The sequence below is a fragment of the Carassius carassius genome, chromosome 10 (genome assembly GCF_963082965.1).
Source record: "Carassius carassius chromosome 10, fCarCar2.1, whole genome shotgun sequence".
NCBI lineage: Eukaryota > Metazoa > Chordata > Actinopteri > Cypriniformes > Cyprinidae > Carassius > Carassius carassius.
Genome location: NC_081764.1, coordinates 5,638,486 through 5,650,779, shown reverse-complemented (window position 1 = coordinate 5,650,779; position 12,294 = coordinate 5,638,486). Strand labels below are relative to the sequence as shown.

Below are 12,294 nucleotides of genomic sequence, written 5' to 3'. Positions count from 1 at the left end.
GTAATTTGCAATCATTTTCAACAGCCTAGTTTTAATTATTCCACATATAACATGTTTACCACACATAATGTGTTATCAGGTGTTCATCTTGAAAAAACAGTAGTTCTAAAAGGTTTAAACCTATCTACTTACTACACAAAAACATTTTTACTATTTCGAAAACAAGATGGCAATTCGATCAACAAACCTGGAACTACTTCATAACCATGCAGAAAATTAATCAGCACCTTTAAACATACATCAACCAATCAGAATCAAGCATTCAGCACAGTATTGTGGCATGAACTACTAAATATTGTAGAAAATTAATTTTCAGTAAATTTGCTGTGCAATGATCTGTATCGTAAAAAGCGCTATTCAAATAAACTTGAATTGAATTGAACATTGATTAGAAGATGTCATGTTTGCTGATATCACAATGCATGAATCAAGTTGTAGGTAATCTACCTATGAAAAGTCAAATACATAAACAGCGTTCATTTTAACAAAACAAATCTTAAAAACTCAATGACATCACGTCAAAATCTGCATCCTATAAAAGGAAAGTGGCAACCAGTTAACATTAACTTCAGTAGTACATTTTGGATGGCAAATGAGAATTCAAAGCCATGTTCATCAGTCCTTGCCACACACGCGCCCCTCACAAATCCACAGTGGTCCGTCTTACCCCCCATATGCTCCAAAAGTGAAGCTCCTCTTCCTGTGAGACATTCTTCTGTTTTCTCTCTTAACCTTCCACTCTAACGGTCTCTTCTCCTCTGTCTCTCTTTGACAGAGAGCACTTGTTTTGTGCCTCTGACTCAATGTGAGATTGTGTCCCTCCTTCTCTGCTTCCCATCCTCCTCTCTTCCCTCCCTTTCACTACCTGAGATGGAAAATCCGAAGCTATGAGCAGGTGCTTGTCTTTTAAATGATTTCCTTACATTGAGACACACACATAGGGGTCAGCGACTATAACATGGATGTCCAAGAGGATGAAAAGTAAATTAATGAAAGGATTAAAAGAAAAGGAAAAGATTTAAAGACTAGTTTAAAATTTAACCCCGTCTTATGAGAAGTCATAAAAAATATTTTTAGCTCAAACCCAAATCTAACCATGATTAATGACAAAAATATATATAAATCCTACCTTTTGTGCGAGACTGGCAAGCACACAGGCTCTTCATCAAACAAATTAAACACCATGTGCCACCCTTTATAGCTCCAGGTGATAATAAATTCAACTAATATCGCCAAAAGGTTATGTTCATTTATTATGTACATATGCAGGTATTAATTAATTTTGTATTTTGTACTTTGCATAGTTTCATATGGTCTGGTTATTATTACACATGACCTATGTGCTAGGTCGTGGGAATTTGGATCACCTGGAGGTATAAAGGGTGGCACATTAGTGGTGTTTAATTTGTCTTAATTTGACTATGCAAATGTTTTAAAAAAAATATTTTTGATACTTTGGAGCTTTGGTGTTGCCGACTTTATATCCAATTTTATCTCAACATTTAAAAGATGATTATGCACTATAATAACAGCATGCATTTAAAAAGGGGAGGGGGGGGGGGGTTACAGGGCATATTCGCACAGTGGTTAACCAGAAAATTTTAAAAATGCTCTTATGTAATAAAACACTCCCACTGGTGCTGTGCAACTGATGAATTTAACAGCATTACAGCATAAACTCAGACTAAACGTAGAACTTCTTCAATTAAAACTTAATTGAGAACCAGCTGTATTATTTTCTCAGGCAGATCTCTTAATGTCAAACATATATAACCTTTGGTAACCTCAGGCTCAGATAAATGGATGTTTACTGTATGGAAGCATTGGCAACAGCACAATGCACTCATAGCTGCTGGAGAGCTCAGTGAGAGTACATAAATATCTCTTACTAGCTCGTTTTGCTTTCGCGCAATTAGTTGTTGACATTAGTTGTTAAACAATGATTAGTTTTAATGGTAGGATGACCATTACTATGGTAACAATCCATTACTCTTTTATAGCTCATTAAACTTTAATCCCAGTTATGTTTCATTTAAGTCTTTAATGCTTCTCATAAAACTCCGAAATAAAAATAAAAATTAAGGGAATAGTTCGTCCAAAAATAAAAATTTGCTGAAAATTTACTGACCTACTGGTCAAAGATGCAAATGAGTTTGTATGTTCATTAGAACAGATTTTGAGAAATTTTGTGTTACATCATTCCCTCACCAATGGATCCTCTGAGTAAATGGGCGCATCATTAAATGCATAATTAAAACATTTTAACTTCAAACAGTCACTTTTAGGCAAAATCCATAATACATAACAACACTTTCTCCAGTGAAACAATCCACCCCCCTGTTGTTCTCTCAAATCAAAAACCACCAACATAATTGTTTAGAACTTTTGCTGAACTGTTTTGCTTGTAAAAGGTGCTTGATCTTGCATATTTCTCTCCTGATTCAGACACTGGAGAAAGCAATATTATGGACTGTTTGAAGTTAAAAACATCTTGATGGCTTTGATACTTATACACACAACTTTTCGCTTCACTAACTATCAATTGATGAACTGGAGTCATGTGAATTGCTTGTGGATTATTGTGACGTTTTTATCAGATGTTTGAAGTCTCATTCTGATGGCACCCATTCACTGCAGAGGATCTATTGGTGAGTAAGTGATTCAAGGCTACATTTCTCCAAAACTTTTAAAATGCATTGCACCACCCAATTCCAAGTGCCAGACGAGCTAGCCCCCAGTCACAAACTAAAAATAAGTCTAAAACAATCAAAAGTGACCCAAAGGGACAAAGTCAATTCAATAAAAGAGATTATTTTATAGTTTGGGTAGCTGTGTGTCCTGATCTGAGAGACGGACGGCGTCTAGTGTCTGCGGTGCAGGTCATTTCATAATCACTTTGAAATGTCGTGTCATGGGGTCAGACTGTCTGAGACAAAAGCCATTAGAGCTTTTCTTCTAGTGCTAATGCTAAAGGTGACCATTCATTTTTAGAGGGGCATAACCATTAACTTAAATATACCTAAATATATGTGGCCTAGTACAAATGTGGCTTGTGATATTTCTTAGTCTATTTCTTGTTCTCTCTTCATTGTCCTTAATAATAATGGAATGGAAGAACTGTTAATCATAATTAAGTATGTGTGTGTGTGTGTGTGTGTGTATGTGTGTGTGTGTGTGTGTGTGTGTGTGTGTGCGCACATGTATATATCATTATTATTAAAATAGTTATTTTATGAATATATTATAATACTAAATAATAATAATAATCAACATTAATATTATTAATGAAAACAATATATATATGGTAGAAAACTGAAAAAATAGCTACACATTGGAGATACAGTTTTTATGGCATTTTTCCTGGATTGGACCTTTAGATGAACATACTTGTCTCCAAAATTAATAAATTAAAACTTCATATGCATGATACATCCTCACCATTTTGAGTTAATGCCCTCTCTCTCTCTCTCTCTCTCTCTCTCTCTCTCTCTCTCTCTCTGTCAATGTGCTTTGTGGGGACACATGGAGGTAGAAACAGGACTGGTTAATTTGTGAACAGCTGATATGGGAAGGACACCAGGAGATTAATTAATCTGTAGCAGCCCATCACACTCACACTCTCTCTCTCACACACACACACACACACACACACACTATTAAAAGCAGGTCAAAAAAAGTCAAAAGGTACAAGAAAATGTTATGCAGCAGCATCCTTCAAGAGGCCAAACAGCATGGTGCCTGAGATGTGTTTAGACACAAACGCTCAATAATAACAGAATAAAAAAAAAAACTGACAGGTATAGTAAAGAAATGGTAGAATGACCTAAATTACTGTAAGCTTAAATTTAATGGAGTAGGTTAAATGAATTCAGGCCAGGCCAGTAAGTTCGTCAAAAGCTTAAAGTGTAAAGCAGCAATGTGGCAGAAAAGAATTTGGATTAGCACTGCCACCATGTGGTACTACACTCCCAATGCACATCCCATAATTCAACACTAAAGCACCATGTATAAAAACAGTGATCAAACTCTTAACATGTAACTTATCAATATGCAACCTCCTCACATTTCAACCCAATAATGGAAAGTCTGCAAAACAGGACAAAGAAAACCATTTTATCAAGGATCATAATAGTAGTGCATTATATTCCAAGTATTCTTAAGGGGTTAGTTCACCCAACAATCAAAATTATGTCATTAATGACTCACCCCCATGTCGTTCCAAACCCGTAAGACCTGCGTTTATCTTTGGAACACAGTTTAAGATATTTTAGATTTAGTCCGAGAGCTCTCAGTCCCTCCATTGAAAATTGTGTGCATGGTATAATGTCCAGAAAGGTAAGAAAAACATCATCAAAGTAGTCCATGTGACAGAGGGTCAGTTAGAATTTTTTGAAGCATCGAAAATACATTTTGGTCCATTTTGTCTTCTCTTCCGGTCTGTTGTGAGATTTCAAAACACTGAAGAGTAGTGATATCCGGTTCGCGAACGAATCATTCGATGTAACCGGATCTTCTTCAACCAGTTCACCAAATGGAACTGAATCATTTAAACGGTTCACGTCTCCAATAATCATTAATCCACAAATGACTTAAGCTGTTAACTTTTTAATGTGGCCGACACTCCTTCTGAGTTCAAACAAACCAATATCCCGGAGTAATTCATTTACTCAAACAGTACACTGACTGAACTGCTGTGAAGAGAGAACTGAAGATGAACACCGAGCCGAGCCAGATGACGAACAATAGATTGACTCATTCACGAGTCAAGAACCGGTTGCATCAGATTTCGGATCACCAGTAGTTCTTTCGGACAGTTCGATTCAATAAACCGGTTGAAGAAAACAGTTCACCGGTTCTTTTGCACTCGACGTAATTACGTCTTTTGCGATGATTGCCCTTGATTGAGGCCTTTTTTGATTATTGGGTGAACTAACCCTTTAAGTCATTTTGCCCATAGTTCATTCTCATGCATGCTAATGCACATCAAACCTGGTGCACCAAGATGTATAACTCACAATATAACATGAATGGCCTCTAAAGTCATATTTACTACTAGAATACTCTTACCCCCATTTCTGAGTTGGGCAGGCCATAAACTTTAAAAAATGGTGTAAAGGTTAGACAGACTGCTGTGGTGAATGATATTTTTTTATAATTTTTTTTAACCACAAAAACTACCTTGCCTTGTGTTTTCATTAAAGTCTTGCATATTTATGTATACAAATAACCATTTTAATTTATATTCTATATTATATATATAGCAAAAATAGCATGTATCCTCCATGACTCCCAATTCATTAGGACAATAAAGCACTTGAACCTGTTACCAAAGCCATAGCTTTGCATTTATGAAAAGCAGCATCAACAATTTGCTAAATATCACTTTTTGTATTCCACAGAGGAAAGAAAGCCATACAGGTTTGGAATGTAATGGGGAACAAAATTTATATAAAATGTTCACATCAAAGTACAAAGTAATTATGGTTATGATACTGGTAAGGTGTCATTGCATTTACCATTGCTTGGTGAAATTTTGTGGACGAAATCCAGTCATTACAACAGGAATGTGTGCAAAAAAAGTTGCTGAAACAGATTTTGCTTGTGTTCAAGTTGGTCACATAAATTTGCCATGTTGACAAGTAGAAAGCTACTTGGTTTATAAGAGACTTCTGTGAGAGGTGATTGATGAAACGCTACACTAATGACAACTGAGCTTCTTTCAACCACAAACTTTTGCCTAAAAATGGTGAACACACTTTTACGATAAAGCACAGACTTCTGGGTACAGTTAATAAAGGGAGAGGAGTGAAGTCGCTGAATGAGGTTTTTAATGTGGCCATGTGAATGTGTACACTATTAAAGAAACTCAAATACTACCAAGCATCTAAAGGGGTTCTTTATTTCCGACCGCGTATGCAGAAGACACGGCATTAATACTATTGGCTTCCAATTGCGGGGAAAGTTGTGCTGAATGAGATTTATAAAATGCAAAATAAACACAACCAAAAGCACGCTTTCCCAAAGATATAAAGAAACAAACCAAAGTTCTAAGTGCTTCCAGTGGTTTTCACAATTACAGATATCATTTTAGGCCAGTTTAGCCAGTTTCCCTTTTTCCTTTTACACAGATAGCCACACAGTAAAAATAAATATATAAACAAATTAGAACATAAATCAAACAAAGTACAAAGAAACTGGATGTGAGCACTTAACCCCCAGATAGACAACGGTAGTGGCTTATAATGCTTTCTAAAGGAAGAATAACCATAAAAGTATAATCAAATATACATTCTCATAATCACTTACAGCTATTGACTCTTCAAACATGCACATTTTACATTGTAAATTCTTTACATCTCAATTAACATTGTTATTACTTCTGTCTTCTCCAAAGGACAGGTTATTAATGAATACAAATTAACATTGACATCAAAACAGTATACTACTATTGAATCATTTCCCCTGAGTGTACATATATATTTATCAAAATTAAATTAAATAAATGTTACTCACTCTGTGGCGCGTTGCGTCGCATTAAAAATTCACACAACTGTCATCTCACATGCACCTTCACGTGCCTTCGTTCTCCCCTCTAGTATTATTTTATTAAAGGACAAAAGAGTTTAGTTTACTTTCCATTTCACTTCACAACATAAATAGCATGTCCTAAACTTAACGTTTCCATAAAATAACACTCACACTCAATCTCTGTGGCCTGCGCAATTTCTCTACGCAGTCGCAGATATTTCTCACCCACAGAGAAATATCAAATCAGTGTGACCGTAAACTGCTCCAAACTGCCCAGCGACTGGACCAACACACAACCGAGGGTTTCCCATTTTTTTCTTCCTAAACAAACAACGAACGGTGTTGTTTCCCAGCCCACACACTTCAACTCACGCACGAATCATAATCATAACCTGTTCCCTAGAATAAACATTCTCCTTTTTTTCCCCTCCTCACTGCGCTGCTCAATCGCACAAGAGTGCCCCCTAAGGATGGATAGACATGACCGCAGGCCTTTCAACCCGGCCACATTAATGACAGCATACCTTCAGCTCAATGTCAGGTGTGATTACCTGGCAACACGTATCGCTGTCTGCTGTGATATACAATGCTGTCTATTGTCTCTTTCAGCACTTTTGATAGCTGTGGGCATCTGAGGGCACATGTAGACACACAAGAAGACAACCACATGTGAATACACTGCTGTGCGTGTTTCTTTTCTGAGAACCCGTGTTATTTACCAAGTGCAGCGTGAACGACAACAGCATGTGTTCTCTACAGAAACCCATCAATTTACATCTGCAGTCTGCTGAGAAGTAGAGCCCAGTACACAAGTTTTCACAGAGCACTTATAGGAGAAACAGGACTGCATTAGGCTATGAGCAGGCAATGCTGGGAGTCCAGTCAAATAACCTCCATCTGAGCAAGGTTCCAGCATCTATCTTCCTGCAGTCCTATTAACATAACAACAGACAATATTTTCATTTATTAGTATTAGCCGAAAAAAATATATTGAAAAATATTTAATGAATAAAGTGTCTTTTTTCTACAAAGTATTATAAAGTGCATTTTAAATTCATTTCCAATTTATTTATATGAAACCAAAAATTGTTATAGTTCTAAATCTATAAAAAAAAAACAAAGTCACACACCAGTGTGCAAACTAAAGGAGGCAATGAAAAACATTCTAGAAACAACATAGGCTATTCTTAAACGCATATACTGTAAATAGCAAGGTGATCATTTAAAAATAAATCAAAATATTGTTGTTGCAAAAATAATTCTGTAATAATACTAGTATTTTATTATAATGTAGCTTAACTTTGCTTTTTATAACTAAAATGTATTTTGTAAATAAATATATAATTCCACAAACTGACAGTGTTTTTTAAATATTATACTATTATTTAATCATTTTAAATTAGCTTTCATTTTTAAGTTTTTCATTTCAGTACAAGTTTTAGTCATTTTGTTGCGTCTTGTCATTTTTATTAGTTTTAGTTTTTTTCTATTCAGCTTTAGATACTTTACATTTTATGATTTATATTTCAGTTTTAGCTTTAGTCATTTTTGTTCTACAGACCAAATTTACTTCAGTTAGTGGCAAGGCAACATTGCTAACCTTCTTTTATAAATATTTTCAGCTAATCCAAGTTTTAATTTTCAATATTCTATTGCAGATTTATTTTAATTACTAAAATGTTTTAAATAATGATAACACTGCTCACAGACCTCAGTCTGAAAACACTTCTAGACACCAGAAGGACAACAGCGAGTAAAACCACTAACAACACCCAGGAAATGACATACTGTAGCAGTACTCTCAAAACACTACAACACCTGAGCAAAGCAATGCTGAGTTTAGTCCTCCTCTAAAAATCTAGTTCATTCTTTAAAGCACCTAGAGTGGATTTCATGTGAAGTTCCTCCACATTTTGGAGTTGCTGCCCATTCATATATTGCCACAGCTTGTCTGCTCTCTGTGCGCTTCGCCTTAGATCTGCTCTTCAATGTGATCTTCAAAGCCTGCGGCACCATTTCATGACTTACTGCTCGGGTTGACTGATCTCAGACCAATCTCTGTGTGTTGTTCTGTCTGACCAACCCCCCTACTACCACCACCGTGTGTCTGACCTCCAGATGAGCGAGCACTGCCGGCAGACTGAGGCTGCTTGAGACATCACAGTTGAGCAGAGCGAGTGTGACCGAGAGGGAAAAAGAGATAAGAATGTGTCACAAAGAATCGGTCTCAAAGTGTGAGAGTGAAATGCTGTGTGCATAGTTGTGTGTCTGGGTGAAATCTGCAGTAAATGAGACTCACACAATGACCCTCTTCAACTGAACAGGAACACCATCACTGTGTGCTTTCTATGCAACTAAATTGAACCTGTCTGCATAAATGCATTTAAAACAGATGGACAGGAATGTTACAGGTTTACTCCCAGAGGAAAATCTTGACCTATTTCAAAGATTTTTCAGTTATATTTCATTGAAATATCAAGGTAGTATCAGATGTTGGTCTTGGAAGAATTTGATGAGAAATGTTTGGGTTCATACTGAAATCTTTGTCTTTAGTTTGCAGATGTTCCTGCAGGAAAGAACAATCACAAATATGATCTCTGTAGCATTTCAACTGTTTCTCCTAGACCGCAATGAATAAAAAAAAGAAAAAAAGAAAATGGAGACTTTGCGCAAGTCTCCTGCTGCTTCTATTTTCTCTCAAGAAAAAGAGCAGTGTCTCAAAATTGTGCTAAAGATATTCTGTTTTCTATGTAAACTGAAACCTTTCTCATCAACGTCTTCAGGACCAGTTAACAATGGTCTTATTTGTCTTTTTTATTTATCCTAGGGAACATTAGGGACAAAGTTGATCTTTAAAAGAAGAAACCTGAGAACTACTGGCAAATCTGAGCTTTTGTTTTCTCTTAATGTATTTGAAACCAGTAATAAATGAGATAAGAATATTTTTGGACAAAGGTCTCCACTTATGTTATCACTAATTTAAGGTTCTTTATTGACATCTGTGGTTTCACGAAGAACCTTTAACATTCATGGAAACTTTACATTCCACAAAATTTTCTTTAAAGTAGAAAAATATTATTGTTCTTTGGAGAAATAAGATCGTTCTTCTCTGGTATTGATGTAAAAAAAAAACTCTTGGAACCTACAGGGTTTGTTTAAAAGAGATAAAACAAGAAAAGCATTATAGGTAGCCTAGTTATGAAGGAGACAGAGAGAAAGCAAGCGCTAAAGGACCATGAAGCAAGCATCTTGCCATGATTGTGTTGGCACATCCACTCCTAGCTCCTGGGCTGCAATGTCATGTCACCAAATGGCAAAAGTAACACCAGTGTTGCTGAGCCAGAAAGCAGGGTTATCAGCATTTCTCCTGTCCGTCAAAGAACATTTTCTGTAAAATATGGACTTAATATGATCTTACATGCACATACAGTACCTGTACAATATCAAAGTAACTTTTGAAAAATACATTGTTTTTATTAACACTATCAACATCTTGTTCAAATGCTGACTTGTGTTCTAATACAATGACACATGGGGAATGTTTCCATTCATCTTACCAAACATGCTTCAAATGGGGCGAGAATGACTTGAGGATTTGATTTTAACTTTCAGATGGCTAGACATCTGTCTGCTTTTGCCAGTTTGCACTGAGACCACAATGACACAGTGAACAAATGCATTTCACACAAGATACACACTTTTTCACATTTTAGCCAGAAACTGTGAACTACCACCAGTCATGCTGTTAAAAACTGATAAAAAAAAATCTGTACACATGTCTGAAAAGTGTCAAAAGAATTAAGCTACAAGCATTAAGTTGTAGTATAAAGGCATATCTTGAGTGCTCTAACATTCAAGCTGGCACAGAGCACAACAGGACAGCACTGCCATTTGTCAGTAGTTAACAGTCATCAGAGTGGAAATGTAACTCTATGTCCTTCTGGACCATTAACCATTTTAAGCAGCTTGGATTGTATTTTTCAAGGAATAAGCCATGGGAAGCATATGCTTTGTTGGGATTTTACCATGCTTAAAGGGATACTGTTGGGTAGACTTACGGTCAATCAAGGAAATCCATGGTTATATTGGTTCATGAAAACAAAAAATAATCATTAAATTATATTTTAGCAAGAACTATCTGTTTTATAGTCATACTGTTTGTGATCAGTCTACTCTGTCATATTTCAGCACTTTCCAGGTGACAAAAAACATCATTGGCAAGAGTAAGTGGCATTGCAACTTAGACTGTTGGCAAACAGAAAATGATTTTAAATTGCATTTTTATGTGGGAGCTGAGCAGCATATGAAATGATCAGTGTAAACAAACAACGTAAACACTGGGATGTCTGATTGAAATGATTATGCCTGATTGTACACATACTGATTAATGCAACACCCTGGAGCTCTGAAAAAAAGGGAGTGCGAGTCTGAATGTGTATATATGTGTGTGTAAAATAGCATTCCACAACAAAACATTTGCACCCAACTGCTACAAAAACAAGCAACTACTCTATCTATCACCTTCCTACACCCGCATCTCTGTTTGACTTTCTGTTCTTCTGTGGAACACTCAGCAGAATGTTTTCTTTACAGTGAGAACGGAAGGTGACCAGGGTTGTCAAGCTGCAAAAATGAAATAAAGCCATAACTAAATCATAAAAGCATCCATATGATTCAAGTGCTATATTACAGTCTGCTGAATCATTTGAAACTGAAATTGACCAGATTTACAGTACCAGAGCAGGATGTGCTCTCACATAACAACACATGTAATTATGCAAATGGCTTTGCAGACTTGTAACACAAACCCCCATACTTAATTATACTTACAAACACATATGTAATAAGGCCTCTATGTTACCCCTGAGATTTCCTTAACATCATAACCAGTGTTACAATCACACATGACTCTGCTAAATGAAAAAAATGTATACAATGTAAACAAGATGAATATAATCCCATGTTCAAAAAGACAAATTACACAAGACACAAAGACTGTATGATTTGACAGTAAACAAGCAAACCAAGCTCACCCTTAAATTTGTGAATCCTGAATTTGCAATTATTAGGCTTTAACCAAACTGTGTTAATGTGACCATATTTAGCACCACACCGGAGTAGCAAACATATTCTGCTGCTGTGTGAATGTACGATTAAAAAAATAATTTATTTATTTAAAATAAAATAAAATAATAAAAAAATAAAAAAAACAATGCAGCTGTTGCTGCCGGAACTTTACTGTAAAAAATAGGGTAGAAACATTGTAGGTTATGGTTTTATCTTTAATTAACAGTAAATCATATATTTCATTAACTTATATAATGTTAATATACCAACCTTCTGAAATACTAAAATCTATACACACTAATATTTAGAAAGGTGCACAGTGTCATACAAAAACAAAACACCACCAAGGAAAAAACAATGTAATTATATTAATTTAACAACATAAGATGTAACAAAAAAAAGCAATTATTTTAATGAAAAACCATCAAATGTGAGGATTCACGTAGGAATTCTGGGAATGTCAGTTTAATTGTAAATTATAAAATGAAATATCCTTTTTTTAACAGTGTACAGTATTATAATGTAAAATTACTTTAAATAGTCCTGTTAGATTTACTGCAGTTTTTTTTTATGTAAGGAAACTTACCACTAACCAATAAACAAACAATGTACGATTTAGATGGTAATCGTTTCTCATGGGGACATAAGTTATTTCCAACATTTACAAGATTTAGATGATTTTATTTGCGTCTGAATCCA

General features: G+C 35.5%; 1 protein-coding gene across 4 annotated transcripts in view; it reads right to left on the bottom strand.

Moving 5' to 3' along the window:
- The window catches only part of LOC132151614 (rap1 GTPase-activating protein 1-like), an 85,664-nt gene that overhangs the window by 44,224 nt on the left and 29,146 nt on the right, over positions 1-12,294 (bottom strand). For 2 of the 4 annotated variants that reach the window (XM_059559831.1, XM_059559833.1), the window contains exon 1: positions 668-754. The exons of the other annotated variants lie outside the window; for them this stretch is intronic. In XM_059559831.1, the coding sequence (XP_059415814.1) occupies positions 668-711 (44 nt within the window). In that variant the 5' untranslated portion in view covers positions 712-754. Of the gene's footprint in view, positions 1-667; positions 755-12,294 lie in introns of those variants that run through there. 4 annotated transcript variants of the gene reach the window in all.